This window comes from Bison bison, unplaced genomic scaffold, assembly GCF_000754665.1.
Source record: "Bison bison bison isolate TAMUID 2011002044 unplaced genomic scaffold, Bison_UMD1.0 scf7180017864316, whole genome shotgun sequence".
NCBI lineage: Eukaryota > Metazoa > Chordata > Mammalia > Artiodactyla > Bovidae > Bison > Bison bison.
The window spans coordinates 3619466-3645861 of record NW_011494888.1 but is presented as its reverse complement, the minus strand read 5'-3'; the positions used below and the strand labels follow the sequence as shown (position 1 = coordinate 3645861).

At 37.1% G+C, this 26396-nt stretch overlaps 1 protein-coding gene across 5 annotated transcripts in view; it reads left to right on the top strand.

Annotated features, from left to right (window-relative positions):
* HIATL1 (hippocampus abundant transcript-like 1) overlaps positions 1–26396 on the top strand; it is a 121782-nt gene that overhangs the window by 62774 nt on the left and 32612 nt on the right. For all 5 annotated transcript variants that reach the window (XM_010852794.1, XM_010852793.1, XM_010852795.1 and 2 more), the window contains one exon: positions 15190–15252. In XM_010852794.1, the coding sequence (XP_010851096.1) occupies positions 15190–15252 (63 nt within the window). The remainder of the gene's footprint in view (positions 1–15189; positions 15253–26396) is intronic.

The following is a 26396-nucleotide window of genomic DNA, read 5'->3' as shown; positions in this document are numbered from 1 at the left end:
ACTCTTTATGTGACCCCATGAACCACAGCACACCAGGCCTCCCTGTCCATCACCAACTGCTGGAGTCCACCCAAACCCATGTCCATTGAGTCGGTAATGCCATCCAGCCATCTCATGCTCCATCATCCCCTTCTCCTGCCCTCAGTCTTTCCCAGCATCAGGGTCTTTTCAAATAAGTCAGCTCTTTGCATCAGGTGGGCAAAATATTGGAGTTTCAGCCTCAACATCAGTCCTTCCAATGAACACCCAGGACTCATTTCCTTTAGGATGGACTGGTTAGATCTCCTTACAGTCCAAGGGACTCTCAAGAGTCTTCTCCAACACCACAGTTCAAAAGCATCAGTTCTTCTGTGCTCAGCTTTCTTCACAGTCCAACTCTCACATCCATACATGACTACAGGAAAAACCATAGCTTTGACTAGATGGACCTTTATTGGCAAAGTAATGTCTCTGCTTTTAAATATGCTGTTTAGCTTTTTAATATGCTGTTTAGCTGGCATAGCTTTTCTTCCAAGGAGCAAGCGTCTTTTAATTTCATGGCTGCAGTCACCATCTGCAGTGATTTTGGAGCCCAAAAAAAGAAAGTCTCACTGTTTCCATTGTTTCCCTATCTATTTGTCATGAAGTGATGGGACTTGATGCTATGATCTTAGTTTTCTGAATGTTGAGTTTTAAGCCAACTTTTTCACTGTCATCTTTCACTTTCATCAAGAGGCTTTTTAGTTCTTCTTAGCTTTCTGCCATAAGGGTGGTGTCATCTGCATATCTGAGGTTATTGATATTTCACCTGGCAATCTTGATTCCAGCTTGTGCATCATCCAGCCCAGCCTTTCGCATAAAGTATCTCCATAACTCTGCCCATTCAAGCACTTAGAGGTCTCCCTTGCCTGGAGTCCTTCTCTGTTGTTTGGCACATCAGGCACATAGAGAGGCCTCCCTGACTGGGGTCCTACTCTGTAGATCGGTTCATCAAGCACTTAAAGGGGTGCCCTGGGTGGGGTCCTACTCTGTAGTTCGGACCATCAGTCACCTAAAGGAGCATTCTGGGTAGGGTACTACTTTGTAGTTCAGTGTGTCAGGTATTAGAGACTACGCTGATGGCTCCACTCCTTACATGTGACTCAGCAGTATTACCTTTCTCCCATGGCTGCCTGGCTTTCCTCTGCAGGCATTTCCCACCACAGTCTCCTCCCTCACATCCCCTCGATCTGTCTCTGCACAGTCAACAGCAGCCCTCACCCTGGGATTGTTCCACAATCCCTAAACTCCAGCTCTCAGCCACTGCACCTTCTAGGGTACATGCGTCCCTGTCCAGGGTATGTATGGCAGTGGCAAGGACTGTCTGATTCTCATTTTGTTTAGGCTGCCACAGATCAGCTGTTTCACTCTCAGCCTGAAATGTTTTTTCTCTGACTCAGACAGTTGCCCCAATGTGGGGATTGGACTCCTACTTCAGTTCCCCCAGCCACCGAGTACTAGTAACACTCCTGTTTTTCCCCCTAGTGTCTTGATCCTATTGAGTTTTGCGTGATTCTGTATATTCTTTTCAGCTGGTCAGGTACTCCTGTCCACTCTTAGCTGGTGTTCTGCATGCAGTTCTGCATCTGAAGGTGTATTCCTGATGTATCCGTGGAGAGAGATGTACTCCATGTCCACATACTCCTCTGCCATCTTGTTCTCTCCTTATAATCAATTCTTTAAGACAGACTTTCCTTACTTGTTTGATGCTTTGCTTTCTTTGGTGCTGATCCTTCTGCAACAGATTGTTTTTAATGCATGTGACATCCCCTTGAATCTTTTGGAGGACACTTAAACTTATTTTAAAGCTTCCTTTTGTTTCCTACTATGGTTTAGTTATTTGGCAGTGAGGTAGATTGTCTTTTATTTCCTGTATTCTTTTTTTGAGTCTTCGAGTGGTTTTCCTCAAATTGTTTTGATGAATTTTATGTATTTTATATTTACAAATGAGAGGGTAGTTCAGGGATTGTTAAAAGAAATGTCTTCTGGGGCTACCCAAGTGTTGTAAATGTGAGAAGTGGGGTAAGAATAGGTTTGTATTATCGGTGGAATGCATATTCTTTCTACCGCAGCAGCCACTATCTACTTAGATAATTGGTGACATGGCAATTCAGTACCCATGTTTTGCTTATGGGTTCCTATAAAATGCTAGAAAATTATATATACTTTGGTTAAATTTCCTTGTGATTGTTATCCTGGGGACAGATGGACAGGTTAGCAGCTGTGAGAGCAAATATACCAGGGACTTATTTTATAACCTTTTATTAACCTATTGAATTATGGATGGCATCCATCTCCAGTTTTGTTTTTTGGTCCCCCTGAATCCTGAAAAATTGACCTAAAAGGTCTTTTTTCACCTTAACATGTGACTGTTTTTTCAACTCTAAAGGGTTCATAAAGCCTTTTCCCATCTTCTCTATATCATCCAGAAGTGTTTCACTATTCTTCCAAGTAAATGGAAAATGCTGTAAATTAGATTCATATTTTTTTCTGTTCTATCAGTGATACTAGGTGTGGAAGTAGAAAACAGATATGTGTATGTTTGAATGTAATGTGTGTGTGTATAATATATACATATGTAATATACACATATCCATACAGATATTTATTAGCTTCATTGTTCTAAGTGTCAATTCAGTTCTAAGTTTCTAAAGTTTTTTTTTTAAGAGATAAGCAAATGCTGTCATATTTTTTGTTTACTGTATTCCTTCTCAAGAATAAAGGCAGTATCCTTCTTGAAATTTTTAGCATAGAAAGATATTTAAAATTAAAACTTTGATCTTATTTGAGATATTTAATATACTTTGTTTTTTTAATTTTTATTTTTAAGTTATAAAATATGGAAAAAAGTTATAAAATATGGTAACACATTTACAGGAGACTTGGAAAATACTGGGGAAAGTTACGTATAATTCCATTATATATTACAATTTTTTGTTTTAAGTAGATGAATTAAGATTTTTCATTGGAGTTTTGATATCAAACCCTCAGAAATTAATAGAATGAATGTACAGAGGCTTCCCAGGTTGTACTAGTGGTAAAGAACCCGCCTGCCGATGCAGGAGACGTGAGAGACTTGGGTTTGATACTTAGGTCGGGAGGATCCCTTGGAGGAGGGCATGGCAACCCACTCCAGTAATCTTGCCCAGAGAATCCCATGGACAGGAGCCTGGTGGGCTACACATGGGGTGGCGCAGATTCAGACATGACTGAAGTGAATGAGCACTACACTTCACAGAGAAGTGGAAGAAGATAATAGGCCTGAAAAGCATTATGAACCAATTTGACATAATTAAGATTTATACAGTTTTCATATAACAGGATCCAAATTGTATTCAAGTTCCCATAGACTATAAATTAGAAGACACTGGAACATATCCAGAGACATACGACCAGGTGCAGAAATTTCATGGTCTAAAGGTATTGAAATCATACAGACTCTGTTTTCTTATTACTGTGAAGTTATGTTAGTGGTCAGTATCAAAAGATATTTTAAAATAAACCACATTTTTTCAAGTCTAGTGTGACATTTACTAAGAGAGATCTTTGACTTAGCCATTGAACACCACAATAAAATTAGAAGACTGAAAAAACATAGAAGGTGATTGCAGAGAAGAAAGCATTTAAATGAGAAATTAATATCATAGATACTTTTAAAAAATCCCATGTATTTGGAAATTAAATGTCTACTTTTAACTGAGGGGTATATCTAAGATGCCATAACAATGAAAACTAGAAAAAATTTGTGATAGAATAAAAATAAAAAGAGTCTACCAGAATTTGTTGCATGCAGCTGGAGCTGTTCACTGCAATTAAACACAATGTGGGGTCTTGAATAAGGTATGAAAACAAATTAGGGACGCTAACGTAGAGAAATTTTGTAAGATTTGAACAAAATCTGTTAATACTCGATCACATGTTAATCTCCTGGTTTTTTTTTAAAACATAATATTTCTTTATATTCTCAGAATTGGATTAGAAGTTTCAAGCCTCATTCAAAATTATTTTTTAATTACTGCACAGAGAAACCTGGCAGGCTACAATCCATGGGGTCACAAAGAGTTGTACATGACTGAGTCACTCTCACACACACACACGACAAAAAATTAAACTTTTAATGGTAATACTAGTTGCCAAAATATATAAACAATATCAAAATTTTGAATGAATATAAATTAGAAGTCTAGCATTCTATTCATACTAAGTCAAACAAGTGGACTCAAAATACCAAATTTTTTAACTAGGCAAAAATTGTAAGTTTTCTAAAACATATATATATTGTATTATACATACTATATATGTGTGTGTGTATACAAAAGTTTTTCTACTATGATTGGTAACGGCTTGAGAAAGAACATCAAAAAAAGATGGAGAAATTGGAAAGCATAAACTAAATGAAATGGGAGCACTGAGCGTGAAACAGAGAAAAATGAAACACAGTAGATAAAAGTGAAAGATTGTAATGTAGTCCAATCGTTTTTAAGCTTGGCTCCTCATTAGAAACACATCTGAAACTTTGTAGGAAAAAAAGCAACATGTGAGCATTTGTAGTTTTCAAAAAATTCCAAGATAATTCTGATATGCATCTGGATTTTAAAAAGTGATTGCAGGTTTTTCTAATAAATGATAGTTTTAGTGATAAAGAATTCTATTATTTTCTGTTAACCAATCATGATACAATTATTGTATTAATCAAAAATCACAATAATAGAAGGCTTTTATCAAGTTTTTAGTATCAATAGCCAGACAAACATAGGAGATAATTACAGTTGCAAGCCATAATAGAAACATGATTAACCTAAAAATACTAAATAATTACATACAGTTTGGAGTTAAGTAGAGTGATGTGTTAAATAGAGGTTCATACATGCACATGTTTTCATCTGCCCACCCAGTCTATGTCTTTTGATTGGTGCATTCAGTCCCTTATCATTTAAGGTAATTACTGATATGTATGATCCTATGACAAACCTACTCAGTGTGTTGAAAAGCCGAGACATCACTCTGCCTACAAATGTCCATATGTTCAAGGCTCTGGTCTTCCCAGTGGTCACGTAGAGTTGTCAGAATGGGACCTTAAAGAAGGGAGAGCACCAGAGAACTGATGCCTTCAAGCTGTGGTGCTAGAGAAGACTCCTGAGAGTCCCTTGGACAACAAAGAGATCAAACCAGTCAGTCTTAAAGGAAATCAACCCTGAACACCCGTTGGAAGGACTGATGCTGAAGCTAAAGCTTCAGTATTTTGGTCACCTGGTATGAAGAGCTGACTCATTTAAAATAAGTCCGTGGAAAAGATTGAGGACAGAAGGAGAAGAGGGCATCAGAGGATGAGATGGCTGGATGGCATCACTGATACAGTGGACATCAACTTGGGGAAACTGGGAGATGGTGGACGCCTGGCCTGCTGCAGTTCATGGGGTCGCAAACAGTGGACATGACTGGGCAACTGAACAATAACATGATCTATTACCATTTTCTTAATTGTTTGGGGTTTATTTTGTGTTGGTCTTTTCCTTCTGTTTCCTGCCTAGAGAAAAGTTCCTTTAGCATCGGCTCTAAAGCTGGTATGGTGGTGCTGAATTCTTTTGCTTGTCTGGAAAGCTTTTGATTTCTTCATCAAATCTGAATAAGAGTCTTGCTGGGTAGAGTATTCTTGATTGTAGGTTCTTCTCTTTCATCACTTTAAATATATCATGCCATTCCCTTCTGCTACTGCTAAGTCACTTCAGTCGGTCCGACTCTGCGACCCCATGGATGGCAGCCCACCAGGCTCCCCCGTCCCTGGGATTCTCCAGGCAAGAACACTGGAGTGGGTTGCCATTTCCTTCTCCAGGGCATGAAAGTGAAAAGTGAAAGTGAAGTCGCTCAGTCGTGTCTGACTCTCAGCGACCCCATGGACCAGGCCTCCTTGCCTATCTTCATTTAGTTGTTTTTCAGGTGTTTTATCTTATCCCTTAATCTGGGACATAACTTTCTGCTTTTTCATGCTGATTAAGTTTCTGTAATGTGGTTTTTCTTCTAGCAACTGTAGAATTGTAGTTATTCTTGCTTCTTCTGTCTGCCCTCTGATGGAGTTGGCTAAGAGGCTTGTGTAAGTTTCCTGATGGGATAGACTGGTGGGGAAAACTGGGACTTGCAATGGTGGGCAGGGCCATGCTCGATAAAACTTTAATTCAGTTGTCTGCTGATGGGTGGTGGAGTTGTGCTCCTTCCCTGTTTGTTTTTTAGCCTGAGGCTAGCCACCTCTCTGGTAGGGTTAGTGGCAACCTCCAGGAGGACTTATACCAAGGGTCCACTTCCAGGACTGCTGCTGCCAGTGCCCCCATTCCCACGATGAACCCCTGCTGACCCACGCCTCCACAGGAGGCCCTCCAACACTAGCAGGTAGCTCTGGTTCAGCCTCCAGTGGGGTCACTGCTCCTTTCCCCTAGGTCTTGGTGCACACAAGGTTTTGTTTCTGCCCTCTAGGAGTGGAGTCTGTTTCCCCCAGTCCTGTGGAAGCCCTGTAATCAAATCCTGCTGGTCTTCAAAGTCAGACTCCCTGGGGATTCCCAGGTCCTTTGCCAGATCCCAGGTTGGGAAGCCTGATGTGGAGTTTAGAACCTTCACAACAGTGGGAGAACTTCCTTGGTATTACTGTCGCCAGTTTGTGGGTCACCCACCTGAAAGGTATAAGATTTGATTTTTATCATGACTGAGCCCCTCCTGGCATCTCCTGTGGCTTTTTCTTTGTCTTTAGACATGGGGTATCTTTTTTTGGTAGGTTCCATTGTTCTCCTGTCGATGGTTTTTAACAGCTAGTTGCAATTTTGGTGCTCTCACAGGAGTTGCATACTGGTCTTTCTACTCTACCATGTTGACCTGAAAGTCAGTATACGTTTAAAAAATTAATTAATTAAAATTATTATTATGTTTTTTGGGTTTTTTTTGGCTGTGCTGAGTCTTTGCTGCTATGCAGGCTTTTTCTACTTGCTGTGCAGGCTTTTTCTAGTTGCAGCGTGCCAGCTTCTCTTTGCAGCGGCATCTCTTGTTGGCAGAGCACGGGCTCTAGAGCTTGCAGGCTTCCGTAGTTGTGACACACAAGCTTAGTTTCCTGACAGCAGGTGGAATTTCCCTGGATCAGGCATCAAACCCAGGTCCCCTGCATTGGCAGCTGTATTCTCAACCACTGGACCACCAGAAAAGTCCTAGCATTAGGTTTGTTGTGATAACAGTTACTGTCTTTTGTAGTATTATTATTTATATACTGAAAAAATTTTTTGAATTTGAAAAGTTTGGAAAAGTTTGCTATTTTCTTTATAGCTGCTTTATTTTATAAAGGTTTAGTCCTTAGCTTAGTAGAAAAGAAGTTATTGACTTGTTTTGTTTTACTTCTTTATTAAAACTTTACTATTTCATTATCTTTTTTTAATAGGAAAAAGTAGAAAAGTTTTAAAAAGCACATATTAAAAAATTTTAGAGGAACTGCCTGCATCGTTGCTTTATTATCCAGAAACAGTTTCTCATACTTTCAGAAATTCCATTGCCCTGCCATGCCTGCTGCGCAGTCATATCTAATTCCTTTAGAGCTATATATTTTAATATGCAATTCAGTAAATCCATGTTATGTCATTCATACATGGATATGTTGTTGTTGGTTTCTCAGTTGTGTCCAGCTCTATGGGACGCCATGGACTGCAGCACACCAGGCTTCCCTGTCCTTCACTTTTGCACACACTCATGTCCATTGAGTCGGTGATACCATCCAACCATCTCATCTTCTTTTGCCCCCTTCTCCTCTTGTCCTCAGTCTTTCCCAGCATCAGTCTTTTTCAGTGAGTCAGTTCCTTGTATCAGGTGGCCAAAGTATTGGAGTTTAAGCTCCAGCATCAGTCCTTCCAATGAATATTTAGGGTTGATTTCCTTTAAGATTGACATGGATATGGTCTTGCCAAATTAAAGAGTTAATTTCTTAATGCTAGATACATTACCTGCATAAGTGAATGCGTATTTGGATCATCTTGAATGTAGAACTGTTGTAGGGGACACCAGAGGTCTGCGAGGTGAGGATTAAACTGGGGGCAGCAGAGGTGAATAGAATTACTGTCCCTTTGACAGAGTGAAGGCAGTCCTGGAGTTACTGGTGTAGTGTTCACCAGCGCTCCCCCAACCCTATTTTTTTCCACTGGTAAAAACTGTGAGGAAACCCATGGACAAGGGGAGTTTGAAAACTACCTGTTAAGCTCTCAGCCTTGGTCTGACAGTGTATAATAGGGAAAAAGTGGGGCTAAAAGACTGGATAAGAGAAATATTTTTCATATCAGAAAATGTTTTTGACACACCAGGGATCAGAGAAACATTTTTTAAAAATATACTGACTTATGTTTTGCTGTTTTACCATATTTCTATGATGCATATGATAAATCATTAAACAGTTCTAATATTGATTAATATTCCCTTTTAAGATTTCTGTATCTCTGTATTCTAAGAAATTTGTTATTAGGAAAGATTTTTCTGAAAACTGATTTTGCACTTGAATTATTTGTTGTCCTTCATCTTTCCTATTTTTTGTTTGTTTGTTTTTCAGTACAGTTAGTAGAGTTCAAATGCCACTAGCTGTGATGGCAAATCTTTTCTAACCTATAAAAATTATGTTATTAAGGGATAGATTTGAAATCATTTCTATGGATACATCTTAATTTGATTTTTTTGAAAAACCTGTGGAGATAAACTGTCTAAAGTTAGAGGCTAGTCACTCTGTCCTTCCCCCTGTTTTTGTAATTCATAGGATTTCAGGTGCATAGAAATAGATTAGTCATAACTGTCTTCATGATACATAGGTTTGTTTCACTCATGGAATGAAACATTTAATTAAACATTCCCCCATTTGTTTTATCCTTATTTTGTTTTTAAAATTTATTGCTGCAACATAGTTTTTAAGGATGTGTTGAATACTGGTGAACCCATGTATAACCCAACAATTTATTTCTGTGTCCGCTTTGCCTATCTCTTTCTCTACTCCCCATCCACAAAGATAACTACAATTCTGAATTTTTTTTTTGTTTGCTTATTTTCTAGATTTAGATCACATTATTATATATATAAATACATGGATGTGTCTGTGTTATTTGATTCTGGTTATTTTTGAACTTCTAAAAAGGGCATAATGTATAACATTCATGTTGTCTTCTGGGGCTTCCTTTTTTCTATTGTGCACTGTTAATTTATAGGAGAAGGCAGTGGCAGCCCACTCCAGTACTCTTGCCTGGCAAATCCCATGGGCAGAGGAGCCTGGTAGGCTGCAGTCCCTGGGGTCGCTAAGAGTTGGACACGACTGAGTGACTTCCCTTTCACTTTTCACTTTCATGCATTGGAGAAGGAAATGGCAACCCACCCCAGTGTTCTTGTCTGGAGAATCCCAGGGACGGGGGAGCCTGGTAGGTTGCCATCTCTGGGGTCTCAGAGTTGGACACGACTGAAGCGACTTGGCAGCAGCAGCAGTGCAAATTATGAATATTTGTTTCTACTTTTTCCATTGTTTATACAGTGCTGTTATAAACATTCTGTACATGTCTTGATGTTCATTTGCTTGATTTTCTTTTTCTGGTTAAACATGGGATCACAGTTTATACAAAAGTTCAGTTTATCCATTTTTATCTAGTTCTATTTAGTTGCTTTTAACTTCATTAGAAAGTTTTGTAAAATTGTATTGTGATGGTTGTCATAACAGCATGAATTTTTTAAAAAACATCAAGATTGATGAATTTTTTTGTAGCCATTTTAATATTGAAAGTGGAAGGAAAAAAGCAACACTTTTTGGACATATTATGCTTTACTATTTCAAGAAAGGTAAAAACACAACTAAAACACAGAAAAAAGACTTGAGCAGTATATGGAAAAGGTGCTGTGACTGTTGAATGTATCAAAAGTGGCTTGCCAAGTTTCATACTGAGATTTCTTGCTGGATGGTACTCCAAAGTCAATGTTATAGCACATGGGAGAGAGCCAACATACTCAAAATATCCAAACTAGACACTGAAAATCATTTGCACCAGCTTGGTTATGTCAGTCACTTTGATGTTTGGGTTCCACACAAGTTAAGCAAAAGAAAAACCCTTCTTGACTGTATTTTCACACTGGATTCTTTACTTAAATGTAACAAAAATGTACCAGTTTTTTAAATTGTGATGGACAATGAAAAGCGGATACTGTACAATAATGTGAAATGGAGAAGATTGCTGGGCAAATGAAATGAACCACCACCAACCATACTGAAGGCTGGTCTTCCTCCAAAGAAGGTGATGTCATGTATATGGCAGGATTGGTATGAAGTCCTTTATTATGGACTCTATATGGAAAACCAGACAATTCTGGAAAGTACTGCGCCCATCGAGACCAACTGAAAGCACACAATGAAAAGCGTACAAAATTAGCCAACAGAAAATGTGTAATCTTCCATCAGGATAATGCATGTTTCTTTGATGACCAGGCAAAAATTGTTATAACTTGGCTGGGAAGTTCTGACTCATCCAATGTGTTCACCAGACGTTGTACTTTCAGATTTTGACTTATTTCAGTCTATACAAAATTATCTTAATGGAAAAAAATTTGAATTCCCTGAAAGACTGTAGAAGCCACCTGTAACAGTTCTTTGCTCAAAAAGATAAAAAGTTTAGGCAAGATCGAATTACGAAGTTGCCTGGAAAATGACAGAAGATAAGTGGAACAAAATGGTGAATACATTATTCAATAAAGTTCTTGGCAAAATGAAAAATGCATCTTTTATTTTTACTTAAAAACTGAAGGAATTTTTTGGCAAACCCAGTATGAGTGAAGTGATCCTTTGGTTCCAAATCCTGTGATTCAAATTCTGGTTTTAGACCACACTTTTTTTGCCTTTTAACTGGTATATTAAGTCTTCGTGAATTCAATTACTTCATTATTTTTTTCTATGTACTGCAGTTCTAAGTTGTCATTTTGTTCCTTTTTGCCTTCATTTGCATTGAATAGTTAGGCTAACTTTTCTTCTATTACATTAGAAGTATTCTACTCTATTCCTGTTATTTTTGTGGTTTCTATAGCATTACATGTAAACTTATCAAAGTACTATTAATCAATATCTTTAATTTTATATAATATTAACATGTTATTGTTCAGTTGTTAAGTCATGTCCAACTCTTTGCAACCCCATGGACTGCAGCATGCCAGGCCTCCCTGTCTGTCACTGTCTCCCATTGTTTGCCCAAGTTCATTTCCATTGAATCAGTAATGGTATCCAGCCATCTCATTCTCTGCCTCCCTCTTCTGCTTTTGCCTTCCATCTTTCCCAGTATCAGCGTCTTTTCCAGTGAATTGGCTCTTTACATCAGGTGGCCAAAGTATTGGAGCTTCAGCTTCAACGTCAGTCCTTCCAATGAATATTCAGAGTTGATTTCCTTAAAGATTCCTTTAGGATGTCCAGCATATTAGCATAAATGAGGTAAATGAGTATTATTAAGTATTTTGTTTTTGTTGTTTAGTCACAAAGAGTTGTTTGCCTTCTTGTGACCCCTTGGATTGTATAGCCCACCAGGCTTCTCTGCCATGGGATTTAGCAGGCAAGAATACTGAAGTGGGTTGTCATTTCCTTCTCTAAGCTTTTTTTTTTTTTTTAACTTCAGACTTCAAGCTTTTTACTTTGTATTGGCATATAGCCAACTGATTAACAGTGTTGTCGTAGTTTCAGGTGAATAGTGCAAGGATTCAGCCATACATATACATATACCCATTCTCCCTCAAACCTCCCTACCATGCAGGCAAGCACATAAAATTGAGCAGAGTTCCATGTACTATACAACAGGTCTTTGTAGCCTGTCCATTTTACATGGTCATGTACACACTGCTCTATGTAAAATCCAATTAAATATTTTACTTCTGTATAATTGAAAATAAAAACTATAAGACCCGTTATTTTTGTTTTGTAGCATCCCTGTTCATTTAAATACTATTTTCCATGATCTTTATTTTATTTTGCATCTTGAACCTTATTTATACCTCTGTCAATTTCCTTCTCCTGGAAGTATTTTTTTTTTTTTTTTTAATAAATTCAGTTCAGTTCAGTTCAGTTGCTCTGTCGTGTGTGACTCTTTGCGACCCCATGAATTGCAGTACACCAGGCCTCCCTGTCCATCACCAACTCCCAGAGTTCACTCAAACTCATGTCCATTGAGTCGGTGATGCCATCCAGCCATCTCATCCTCTGTCGTCCCCTTCTCCTCCTGCCCCCAATCCCTCCCAGCATCAGGGTCTTTTCCAATGAGTCAACTCTTCGCATGAGGTGGCCAAAGTACTGGAGTTTCAGCTTTAGCATCATTCCTTCCAAAGAACACCCAGGACTGATCTCCTTTAGAATGGACTGGTTGGATATCCTTGCAGTTCAAGGGATTCTCAAGAGTCTTCTCCAACACCACAGTTCAAAAGCATCAATTCATCCACCTCATTAGAACTGATTCAAATGTATTCTTTTTAATGGCTGAGTAATACTCCATTGTGTATATGTACCACAGCTTTCTTATCCATTCATCTGCTGATGGACATCTAGGTTGCTTCCATGTCCTGGCTATTATAAACAGCACTGTGATGAACATTGGGGTACACATGTCTCTTTCAATTCTGGTTTCCTCAGTGTGTATGCCCAGCAGTGGGATTGCTGGGTCCTAGGCAGTTCTATTTCCAGTTTTTTAAGGAATCTCCACACTGTTCTCCATAGTGCTGTACTAGTTTGCATTCCCACCAACATTATACAGAGTGAAGCAAGCCAGAAAGAAAAACACCAATACAGTATACTAACACATATATATGGAATTTAGAAAGATGGTAACGATAACCCTGTATGCGAGACAGCAAAAGAGACACAGATGTATAGAACAATTTTGGACTCTGTGGGAGAGGGAGAGGGCGGGATGATTTGGGAGAATGGCATTGAAACATGTATAATATCATATAAGAAATGAATCACCAGTCCAGGTTCGATGCAGGATACAGGATGCTTGGGGCTCGTGCACTGGGATGACTCAGAGGGATGGTATGGGGAGGGAGGTGGGAGTGGGGTTCAGGATGGGGAGCACGTGTACACCTGTGGCAGATTCATGTTGATGTATGGCAAAACCAATACAATATTGTAAAGTAATTAACCTCCAATTAAAATAAATAAATTTAAAAAAAAGAAGCATCAATTCTGCACTCAGCTTTCTTCACAGTCCAACTCTCAACATCCATACCTGACCACTGGAAAAACCATAGCCTTGACTAGGCGGACCTTTGTTGGCAAAGTAATGTCTCTGCCTTTGAATATGCTATCTAGATTGGTCATAACTTTCCTTCCAAGGAGTAAGCATCTTTTAATTTCATGGCTGCAGTCACCATCTGCAGTGATTTTGGAGCCCCCCAAAATAAAGTCTGACACTGTTTCCACTGTTTCCCCATCTATTTGCCATGAAGTGATGGGACTGAATGCCATGATGTTAGTTTTCTGAATGTTGAGCTTTAAGCCAACTTTTTCACTCTCCTCTTTCACTTTCATCAAGAGGCTTTTTAGTTCCTCTTCACTTTCTGCCATAAAGGTGGTGTCCTCTGCATATCTGAGGTTATTGATATTTCTCCCGGCAATCTTGATTCCAGCCTATGCTTCTTCCAGCCCAGCGTTTCTCATGATGTACTCTGCATATAAGTTAAATAAGCAGGGTGACAATATATAGCCTTGGTGTACTCCTTTTCCTATTTGGAACCAGTCTGTTGTTCCATGTCCAGTTCTGACTGTTGCTTCCTGACCTGCATATAGGTTTCTCAAGAGGCAGGTCAGGTGGTCTGGTACTCCCATCTCTTTCAGAATTTTCCACAGTTTATTGTGATCCACACAGTCAAATTAGCCAAGTCTATAAGTTAGTAAACTCATTACTATAGGTTAATAAACTTGTTTTTGCCAAATCGAAAACTGTGGATACTTGCCTTTGTGTCAGAGGACATTTTAACTGGGTATACAATTTTAGGTTGGCATTTGTCTTATGTTTCTTACTATCCTGATGATAGAATAGCACACTCCTTGTCTCGGTTCAAAAATGTTAGTCTTAAGAAATAATCTAACTGTTGTTCCTTTGAAAGCAATCTGTTATTTCTGTTTTAAAGAATTTTTTTTATGGTTCTCTATAATTTTAATTTGATTGCAAATGTGGATTTCTTTTTATACTGCTTAAAATTTGATAGGTTGCTTTAATCTCTTCATTGATGTCTGTCATTGATTCAAGTACATTATCAATCATTGGCTTCTAAAATATTGTCTCTGCCTCACTGTTATTACTGGGCTAGTTTAAATTGTTAGACTTTCTTATTGGATCCTCTGTGTCTCTTACTTTCTGTCTTATATCCTGTCTATTTGTCTCTGCTGCATTCTGGATAACTTCTTTTGACCTAACTTTTGGTTCAGTTATTCTCTCTTAATCTTGTTAAACATACCCATTGAGTTTTTAATTTAGTTTTTTCTGTTCTAGACTTTTGTTCTTTAAATCTGCTACAAAGTTTCAAGCTTACTTTATATGTCTTGTAACACAGTAAGCATGCTATTTTTAAAGTCTGTTAAATAATTCCAAAACATGAGGTCTTTGAGTGTTTGTTATGTATTGTTTGCTGTTTTCTTGTTCATGATGTCTCATTTACTTTTGTATCTGATTACTTTTGATTATGTTCTTATCTTTATATTTGAGAAAGTACATATATGGTTGATGTGAAAGCCTGAGTGATGGCCTTTTCAGAAATAACTTTAGATTTTTTTCTTCTAAACATCTGAGAGGCTTCCAGTCTGGATCAGTAATCCAAATTTAAGGTTTGAGGTTTCCTGGACTATGTACGTGCCATGAAGCTGGGCTGCAGGTTCATAACTGAGTTTGAGTAACTCTTTGCAGTACATCCTTTAAATTGTTTGTGCTTTTGTAGCAAAAGCAACTGAATCCTGGGCGTACCTTTTTAGGTTCTTTATTTAGATTTCTGCCTCATTATCTTGTTACCTTTTCATACTTTTAAGATATTTTCCATATTTCATTATTCCTTAATATTTTTCATTCCAGGGTTTAGTTACCTAGTCTGCCATTAACAAGAGTCAGAAATCTTTCCCTTTCATTTACTTTAGAATTTTTCTTGATGTTTGTTTGCTTTTTGTAGGTTCTACATGAAACATTTCCTCAACACACATTCCTCATGAATGGTCTCATTCAGGGTGTAAAGGTAAGAACAATTTTTGTTTGGTCCACAGCAAACCAAAGCCAGGAATCCTTGATAGCATGACTCTGGAAGTTTAAATAGGACTCTGGAAAACTATTACCATTTGTAAATCTTGTAAATCAAATTTTTAGTTTAATTATCAAAGTCAAAATACAACCCAAATCCATAAGGCACTGCCTTATTTTTATTAACATGTACAGAGCAGAATTAACATGTACAGAAGGGTAGAATTGTGTGAACTTTTAATTCCTCTATTAACAGAATAAAATCAGTCTTAAAAATCGGTCAAGTATTAATGTCTTCTTTTGAGATAGAGATTGAAGAAGGAGTCATCAAGATTTAGTTGGATGTAAAGTCTTATGGCAAGGCTGGTGTTCTAGACACAATTTTCTGAGCTCTCAACCACTTGACATAATTAGCCTTAATTCATTGTTTAAATTTTAATGTGATATTTGTCAGAAAAGCTTATAAATAAGGGGTTAAAATATAATGCTGTGTTCCAGTCCCAATTTGTAGTAAAGTATATGTGTTCAGCATCTAATTTGTTCTTTTCAAGTTACGTAATATCAGTCTACATAATTTTATGTTGTGTTGAAAAGCACACTTGAAATTATACCATAATACTTTGCTAAATTCAGTCAGAGGAAAGCTTTGAGCAACATTAATTGTAATAAATACTATTTATTCTTTGCCGATTTTCAAAAAGAATTTGAGAATGCTTACAATAATAACATAAGTAAAACAAGACAATTTAAATATAGTAAAATAAGACATTTTTAGTACTCATTGAGAGGAGGAATATTATCAAGAATCTGGTGTGTTTTTATTTAAGCACTAGTTTGTGAGCAGTTTTATCTACATGATCAAAAGAAAAACTAAATGAGAGAGGGCATTGATTACAAATACTACATAAGTTTATCATTATAGTGGATTCTTTGAAAGTTACTCTGTAGATTTTTTTCTTTTATCATGTGGAGCTAATAAAATCTATTTTAGTCTGGTTCTACAGAATAAAACCAACTTGGTCTGTGTCCGAAAGCCAAGTGGCGAGCTTATCATACTTTCACTTAGAGATACCCACAATATTGTTGTAAAAAAACACAGAACAAAAAGTATTTAAGTTGATTCAAGGGTGTGGACCAGGACTTACTTAACTTCAGCAACTATTGAACTTCAATCTATTGAACTTAAGGAGTTACATGTTTTAGTAACTGGTCATTGTTTCTCAGATGAGGATATGAGAGAACCCTACAGCCAAACATAGCTCTATTAAAATGTCTTAATATGGATATGAGCACAGTGAAACAAGTATGGCTTTATATTGCTTTAGCTTTAAATTTCTGTTCTGCATCTTATTAATGGTTACCTTAGTCAGATAATGTAATCTTCCCTTCTTTGGAAAGCAATGAGAAAGATAAAAGATCTCTTGTAGGGTGATTATGAGGATTCAGTGAGCTAGTATATGTAAAACTATTAGCACTCTACATTCATGTGTTAAATACTTAGTAAATATTGCAAAGAAAAATAACAGAAACTGTTAGAAGGAAAGCCTGATGACCACTTTTCTCACCAGTCTGGGGAAAGATTTTCCTTTTTAGAGTAAGAATTATTCATAAATGAAAAGACTGAGTCATTTACATCAATCTTTAAATTTTGGTAAGTCAAAGCCACCATCATCAAACTTAAAATACGAATGACAAAATGTTATTTATGATAGAAAGAGGAATACATAAAAGCATTCTCAAAGTAAAACTGTAGGAAAATGACTAATATCCCAGAAGGGCAAAGAAGGATGTAAGCTGGCAGTTTACAAAAGATAACAATCTGAAAATAAGTTTATCACTATTAAGAAATTAGTCCCAAGTTAAATAACATAATATTTTTTCATGCACATTGGTAAAAAATTTTAAACTGACAAGAACTAGTTCAATTTGTGTTAAATTGTGTCCCCTTGTACTGTTGATGAGAGGATAAATTGGTATAGCTTTTCTGGAAGGCAGTATTTTTAGAGTTAAAAAAATATTCACATATTTTAACAAAGTAATTGCATTTCTAGAAATTTGTTCTTCTCAAATTGAGTTATTCAGAGATTTGGCTAAAGGACTCTTTGTAATAGTAAACGTGTAGAAACTTTTTAAATTCCTTGAAATTAGAAGAATAGATATGTGTGCTATAGACATATAATGTAATATAATATGGTTTCAGTTTTATTTTGACCAAAATAAATGTAAGTAAGCAGGGAGGGAAATGATTAAAAAGGAATCACCTGAAGTTTGAAAGGATGTGGATTTATGGATGATTTTTAATTTTCTTCCTTATATATTTTGTTCATCTTTGTAGATTTTCTACAGTTAACTTTCAGTTTGTAAGTTTACTATCATAATGCATGGAAGAGAAGTTTTAGATTTGGGGTGAACATCAATAAAGTATACAAGAGTAACCAGTTTTGGTTTGTGAATTCTCCAGTTGGGCGGGGGGTTGTTTGTTTGTGGTTTTGGTTATTGCAGCAGCTTTGTTGAGATATAATTCACCTACCATGCAAGTCATAAAGTGTATGTATGGTTTTTTCATTATACTCAGGGTTGTGCAGCCATCAACACAGTCAATTTTATCACATTTTCATTGCTCCAAAAATAAATCCTGTACTCCTCATTCCTCCCTAACCTCAAGCACAAATCTACTTTCTCCCTCTATTGGTTTGTCTATTCTGGACATTTCACATAAATGGAATATACAGTATGGTCTTTTATTACTGACTTCTTTTCTTATGGTGTTTTCAAATTTCACCTGTAGTACTTATTAGTACTTTATTCTTTTTACAGCCAAACAATATTTCACTCTGTATCCATACCACAGTTTATCCATTTATCAGTTGATAGACATTCGGGGTTGTTTCTGGTTTTTTATATTATTGTGAATAATGCTGCTGTGAACATTTGTATACAAGTTTTGATATGAACATTGTTTTCACTTTATCATAGGTACATTGCTAGGAGTAGAATTTCTGGGTCATACAGTAATTTGAGTTTCTAAAAATTGTGTTTTCAAATTAATTTCTTTCTTAACCCTATTTCTGACAAGTAATTTATGTTCCTCATCTCCTAGACTTCTGACAGATAAGTGGCTCAAGCCAGGGACAATTTCTTCTTTCTTTCTATACTTAACTCCTTTAATGATGTCATCAGACTTAAGACTTTAAACTCTCAAATAAGTATCTTCCTAGATCTTGGGCTGGAACTTTAGACTTTGTATATTCAGTTGCCTAATTGACATCTGTACTTCCTTGCATAATAAGTATTTGAAAGTTAACAGCTCCAAAACTAAGTTCCTGGTCTTCCCCTCCAGCCTGACCAACTCATAAGTCTTCCCCATATTAGTTACTTGTCATGCCATTCTTGCTTATGCCAAAATTCTTAGAATCAGTCTTCTTTCTCTTCCATACATATCCCAAACCCAATCCATCAGCAAATTCTGTTATTCTACTTCAAAACAGAACCATCATCAAAACTCTACTTGTTCCCTTTTCAGTGCTGTGTGTACTGTGCTTAGTGGCTCAGTCGTGTCTGACTCTTTGCAGCCTGATGGACTGTAGCCCACCAGTCTCCTCTGTCCATGGGATTCTCCAGACAAGAATACTGGATTGGGTAGCCATGCCCTCCTCCAGAGGATGTTCCTGACCCAGGGATCAAACCCATGTCTCCTGCATTGCAGGTGGACTCTACCATCTGAGCCACAAGGGAAGTCCAAGAATACTGGAATGGGTAGCCTGTCTCTTCTCCAGGGGAACTTCCCAACCCAGGAATCAAACCAGGGTCTCCTGCATTGCACATGTATTCTTTACCAACTGAGCTACCAGGGAAGCCCTTTGGTAGAGATCATGATAAAATATAAACCAGTTTGTGGCATTCTTCTTCCTCTCTTTTATATATATATATATACAGGCTGTGCCAAGCAGCATGTGCAATCTTATTTTCCTGACCAAGGATTGAACCTTTGTCCCCTGTATTGGAGGCACAGAGTCTTAACCACTGGACCTCTGGGAAGTCCCTGTGGCACTCTTCTTAACCAACCCAACCCAAACCCCCATTTTCTCTTGACAGCATCCTTCTACTCTGTTCCACTTCCTACTGACCTTGCTGCAGCCACAACTTCCTCAGCCTATTTCTGCCTGAGGGTTCTGCAGCTACTGTTTTTTTCTGCTTGCTTTTCCCAGGTTTTGACAGGCTTTACTCCCTAACCCTCAACTCCTCACCTGGATGTTATTTTTTCAGTGAAGGCTTCACTGACTGCCATCTTGAGTAATGTATCCAGTTCTCATCACTCTTAATCCTCTTTCTCTGCTTTTTCTCCAAAGCATTATCTCTCCTTTGACATGCTATATATTTTGCTTTATCTTTATCTTGTTATTGTGTTCTCCTCACTCCTCCTCTTTTAGACTGAAAGTTTCTTAAAGACGTGGATTTTTGTCCACTTTACTCACTGCTATCCCCAGCATAGTTCTTAGCACTCAACTTCCCTGGTGGCTCAGATGGTAAAGAGTCCACCTGCCAGTGCAGGAGATGTGGGTTTGATCCCTGGGTCTGTAAGATCCCCTGAAGAAGGAAATGGCAACACACTCCAGTATTTTTGCCTGGAGAATCCCGTGGGCAGAGGAGCATGGCGGGCCATAGTCCATGGGGTCACCAAAGAGTTGGGCACAACTTAGCGACTAAACAACAACAAATATTGTTGAATTAAAAGTTCTTCCAGTCTTTTTTCTAGTCCTTTTGATAAAGTCAAGATCCAGCTTACTTAGAGACCGTAACTATGTTTCTTTTTCCCTTATATCAGCATTTGTTAATTATACCTTACTAATTTCCCCATGACATTAAAACTACATGAAGTACAAGCAGCCCTGTCTTTGCATGTTGTAGTACACACAAATTTCAGTTGCCACAGTTCAGTTAAATAGCATGAGTCTCCCAACACACAATTCAGATTTCCACTACCATGTGTATTAACTGTGAGTAGTTGCATAAAATATAAATAATGACTAACTCCTCAGTCCACAAAACACTATGTCAATAACAGATGCGCATCATAACCCATTGTGACATTTCAAAGTGTTGGTGACCTGGTCACCGTGCATTTCTTAGTTCACGCGTGTAAAGCAAAACGTGTGTTGTGTTGCCTCTTTGATCCAGTAATATGTTGGAATCTGATCCAAACCTAGAAAGGCATATGACAGTTTTCCAGTTCATAAAAGATATGTGCATCATATAAGACTTTGAAAAAAGACAAGCACAAGTCTTATGACTCTTAATGTTTTTTTTACAAAGAACATTTTAATTATTAATGCTTTAAATTACAGTGTACTAAATAAATACTAGTTTTTCTATTTCTTTCATTTCACTAGACATTTATAAGTGATAGTAAAAGAGTTTTCAGTGTTCTGACAAAAATTTCTGAAAGTCAAAGAATAAATCAGTTTTTCCCATTGATTAAAATAACTACATGGTTTCAGCTTGGAGTCATTTCTTTCAGTTCTATACTACCATGCAAAGTAAAAACTATGTGTATTGTCTGCAATGGTTATATGATACTCCATTGTATGAATAATTTATCCATTTCCCTGTATAAGTGCCTTCTAATTGCACACTATTGAAGATAATCCTGAGTAAATTTTTAAAATAAATCTTTATATATTTTTACTGTTTCCTTAGAAATAGAGTTGTAAAATTATAACTAGTGAGTAGAAAAGTGTGAGCATTTTAAGAAATCTTGAATATATAGTACCACATTATCTCCTAGAGCAATTGTGCCGTTTCACACACCCATCAGCAGTATGTACATCTGTTTCACCATGCTCTAATACAAGTATTACTTTTCAGATCTTTACCAGTTTGATAGCTTGAGAATGATGTCTCACTGTAATTTTATTTGTATTTCTTTAATTACAAATGAAGTTAGGTATTTTTACATTATTTGCTGGCTTCTTTTATGAAGTGCCTTCAGATTCTTTATTTTTCTAGTAAAGATTGTTCAATTCTTAATTTTTCAATAATGAAATTTATTTTATGTTAATCCTCTCATTTTAATGATTATTAATTTAGTACCTGTTCTCTTAACAGTTATAAAGGGAAAAACTCATACTTAATCATACTTCTCAGGTTTTCAAAGTCCTACTCAAAAATTTTTTCACTAGCAATTTTTATCTTTATGAAATTGAAATAATGGCAGACATTGTTATATGACTAGCAATAAGTTGTGTTAGAGTTCTCCAGAGAAATAAGACCAATGGAATATTTATATAAAGAGGCTTACTTTAAGGAATTGGCTCACATGATTTTGGGGCTAGCAAATCTGAAATATGTAGGGTAGGGCTGGAAATTTGGCCAGAGTTGATGCTACAGTCCTAAGGCAGAATTTTTTCCTCTGGAAACCTCAGATTTTCCTCTTAAGGCCTTCAACTGACTTAAATGAGACTCCCATATTATTGAGGGTACTACCCTTTACTTTGGCTACCCTGGTGGCTGGCTCATTGGTAAAAAATTTGTCTGCCAATATAGGAGACATGGGTTCAATCCCTGGATTGGGAAGAGCCCCTGGAGAAGGAAATGGCAACCCATTCCAGTATTCTTACCTGGGAAGTCCCATGGATAGAGGAACCTGGCGGGTTATAGTCCATTGGGTCACAAAGAGTTGCACATGACTTAGCAACTAAACAACAAAAATACCCTTTAAAGCCAGTTAATTGTAGATTTTAGATGACATCTACAAATTAGCTTCATGGCAACACCCAAGCTAGTGTTTGACTAAATAACTGGGTACTATAGCCTAGCCAAACTGACACATAAAACTAACCACTAAAGTAGTTTTGACTACACTTCATTGGAAGTATAACCAGGCTGAGATGCTGTGGTTTGACTTAGTAGATGAAGTCAAGTTATTACTGCTGGATTTAACATGACCAGATGGAGTGACTAATAATATTCTTCATGAAAAGAGTTGGTCTGATTGCCCAGTGTCTACCTTGAAACTTCTTGAAGCTTTCTTCTTTAGCTTATTTTATACTTATTAAAAAACTAGATACTTTCATCAGTGTCCCAAACTAACTAAAACTAAGTGGGCTGGATGTCCAGGATTGGTTTATAGCTGGGTCAATCAGTATGAAGAAAGTGCCTCTAAAGCATACTGCTTTATTCTTGTCTGGCTTTAACATCACAGCAAGAGGTTGAAAGAGGGGGAAAGTGGAAGACCCAGCAATCCATCCCAGGGCTTGGCCACAGGGATTCACATGGAGTGCTTCTTCTCAGTCTAGACTGGATGGTTAAGTCTGATCAAGGAGATGGTCATATAGATCCTCTGCCTGAACACTCATACAGGGACATTTAATATGTCAAGAGTTTATCTGAGCCTAGGAATTACTGCTGAACTGTCTCATCCTGCTATTTAATGAATTAAATCATCAACCAGTGCATAGCACAAACACACAGAGAAATTGTTGACTGATGTCTCTAAGAATTAAAAAAATAAAAAACAAGATACTTTTAAAGTCCCCTTTTAGCTACTCTTGAGTATTACTAAGTTCAGAAGTGTTTTTCATACACACACATGCACAATAATCTTGCTTCCTTAATTTGGACAGGAAGTTGGATAAAAACTATCCTTTTAATTATCTGTAAACAAAATTGTAAAGCAACCTACTTGAGAGAGGTGAGTTCATAAATTTTAAATATTGTTTTATAACAGACTGGTAATTTATACATTTATTGAAATGTGCTTAAGAGAATTCACAAGTAGGTAAAGTCTAGTACTTTGTGTGCTTCAGGACAGAGACACTAAAATATGAGTAAGAAAAATAGTGTGATAATTGATTTGAATTATGGGCCGGGTTAATCTCAGGTCTTAGAGCCACCTCAGCCTGAGCTGAATCCTGGTTCTGCTTATGAGCCCTGAGCCTTAGACTAGTTACTTACCCTAGTAGTATACCCATTTCATAGGGTAAGACATTTGTGTGAAAGGCATAGAACAGATTGGCATATAGATGTGCTGTTATTTTTTCTTGGAATCAATTTGAAGTAATGGCCCTATTACTTCTAAGATAAGGGAAAACCTGTGAAAACAGTCTGTTTCTTTATATTTTAATTAAAATTTTGTTTCAGTGAATTTTCCCTAAATCCATCTCCTTTTCTCCCTCAATCAAAAGAAAGCATTTCAGCCCTCTTGCCCACATTGGTCTCTCCCAGAAGTTTCAGGATTACTAGCTGTTCTTAGACCTTCCTCGTGCTTTTCAAATCACCTTTCCTGGACTTTAGTCTGTCATGTTTGTCATTTGTCCTATAAAACTGATTGTTGTGCTTCCTGGGAAGAAAAGCTGTGTATTGTGTAGGGTATAATGTGTCCTAGGTCTGAAAGGTGATCCTTGTTTTAGTACTATCTTTTATGTGAAAAATTTGCATTTGTCAGTTATATAAATAAAAAGTCGCATCAGTGTGAAAATTTCTCTTTGATCTCCTTTTAAAAAATGAAAGAGATGAAAGTCATTATTAGTAAAATACTGTATGAAAAATCAAAGTGAATGAATATAATTTTGGGGTAATCTATGTCTGTATGTTGTACATCCTTGTGGCTTACAAAGGATGTCATAAGATGTGAACTTTTTCATTGAAAAATTAAAGTTTTCAGAAGCAGTTAAATGACTATATCTTATTTTTCATGGGTACCATTTTTCTCTCATACTGTGTTGCAGAGTTAATTAAAATATTTGAAGGAAAACAAAACAAAAAAATGTTTTAGTTTTAAAACTTTTTAACGATATTGACACATTTATTTAGTCAAATATTTGTCAGCTGCTTTTGTTAAGGAAAGCATATGCTTAATACTTTTATGATAGCTGTATAAAGTATAAAATTTATGTATTTTTGCTTCGAGTTGTAATTGCCATTCTTTGTATGCTTTAAAAAGTTTATTAAATAATTGCATTTAATTCAACAATAAGCTTTAATTGCTATTTTGTCAAATAAGAGCTTGTAAGGCCATGTCTACCATTATGGCAGAAAGAGAAGAGGAACTAAAGACTCTTTTGATGCAAATGAAAGAGGAGAGTGAAAAAGCTGGCTTAAAGCTCAACATTCAAAAAATTAAGATCATGGCATCTGGTCCCATCACTTCATGGCAAATAAATGGAGAAATAATGGAAACAGTGAGAGACTTTCTTTTCTTGGGCTCCAAAATTACTGCAGATGGTGAATGCAGCCATGAAATTAAAAGATTCTTGGTCCTTGGAAGAAAAGCTATGACCAACCTAGACAGCATATTAAAAAGCAGAGACATCACTTTGCCAACAAAGGTCCATCTAGTCAAAGCTATGGTTTTTCCAGTAATTATGTATGGATGTGAGAGTTGGACTATAAAGAAAGCTGAGTTCTGAATAACTGATGCTTTTGAACTGTGGTGTTGGAGAAGACTCTTGAGAGTCCCTTGGACTGCAAGAAGATCAAACCAGTCAGTCCTAAAGGAAATCAGTCCTGAATATTCATTGGAAGGACTGATGCTGAAGCTGAAATTCCAATACTTTGGCCACCTGATGCAAAGAACTGACTCACTGGAAAAGACCCTGAAAGATTGAAGGCAGCAGTCAGGAGAAGGGGATGACAAAGGATGAAATGGTTGGATGGCATCACCGACTTGGTGGATGTGGTTTGAGCAAGCAGTGGGAGTTGGTGATGGACACAGAAGCCTGGAGTGCTGCAGTCCAGAGGGTCACAAAGAGTCAGACACATCTGAGCAACTGAAGTGAACTGAAGGCCATGTTAGCATTACTGACCAGTTAATTATGCCACCTTAAAAATCTACTGGACTGGGAAGCTAATTTACAAAACTGACATAGTAATTCTTGGTCCACACTGGACTCCTCCACACCATGTTTTATCCAGTAGTCACTGGACCCTGATAGCATGGCTTAGTACATTCAGCCCTTGTTACTTCCAGATTTCATATGTGCAAAATCTGCCTACTCTGCAACCTCTGAGTCAGTACAGTGCTTTCATGTTCATGCATGTGTGGCATGAGGAGGGAGTCTGAGTTGCCCAGCTGCATGTTTCCAGCTGAGATTGGACAAAGGACACTTTTTGTTTCAGGTCTCATACTGTGAGCATGTCCATTTTGCACTATGCATCTTGCATTTTTGTTCCTTTTGTTGACAATTTCTCTGTTTAAAATGACCTCAAGTGTAGTGCCAAAGTGTTGTTAAGTGTTTCTAAGTGTAGGGGGGTGTTGATATACATTATGGAGAAAATACTGTGTTAGATAAGCCTCATTGAGACATGAATCATAGTGCTGATGGCTGAGACATCAGTGTTAATAAATCAGCAGTCTACATATTAAATAAGTCATCTTTAAAGAGAAATATACATAAACCAAGGTTATATATTGATCAGTTAATTAAAATATGTGACCAGAGAATGGTAGGAATACAAGCTTGTGTTTCCTCTACAACAGCAGTTCCAGATTCTCTTAATTTGGTGTTCCTGGAAAACTTACAGAACATAACCAGTGTAGATAATGAGATAATGAAAGCCAACTATATTTATGCTAAAGGCTAAGATTTTGATGTCACTCTGGTGTTGTTGTTGTTGTTGTTGTTTGCCCATGCTTTGTGGCATGTGGTATCTTAGTTCCCAGACCAGGGATCAAACCTGTGCCCCCTGCATTTGGAGTGTGGCATCTTAACCACTGGACCACCAGGGAAGTCCCAGTCTGGTTTTAGTCTTTAAATATTTTCTCATTTGCAAATCGTGCTTTTCCTCTTTAGGACTGCTGCAGTACTTGCCTAATCAAGGTACAGATATCCTTCTCAATCTACTATTCTAATAATGTGGCATGATAAGATCTAGGACTAGATTGGGTGGTGAAGAAGTAATTCTGAAACAGAAGAAAGTCTTTGATTTTTGAGAAATACAAGTTTTCCCAAGAGGCAAGTATTTTATTAGATTGTATTTCAGCATCATAATAAATGTAGGTTCTCCCAGAGGCTATTTTGAGTATCTATTGTCACTGAGAATTATTTTTAAAAAATAATTATTTAAGATGACACCACCCTTATGGCAGAAAGTGAAGAGGAACTCAAAAGCCTCTTGATGAAAGTGAAAGAGGAAAGTGAAAAA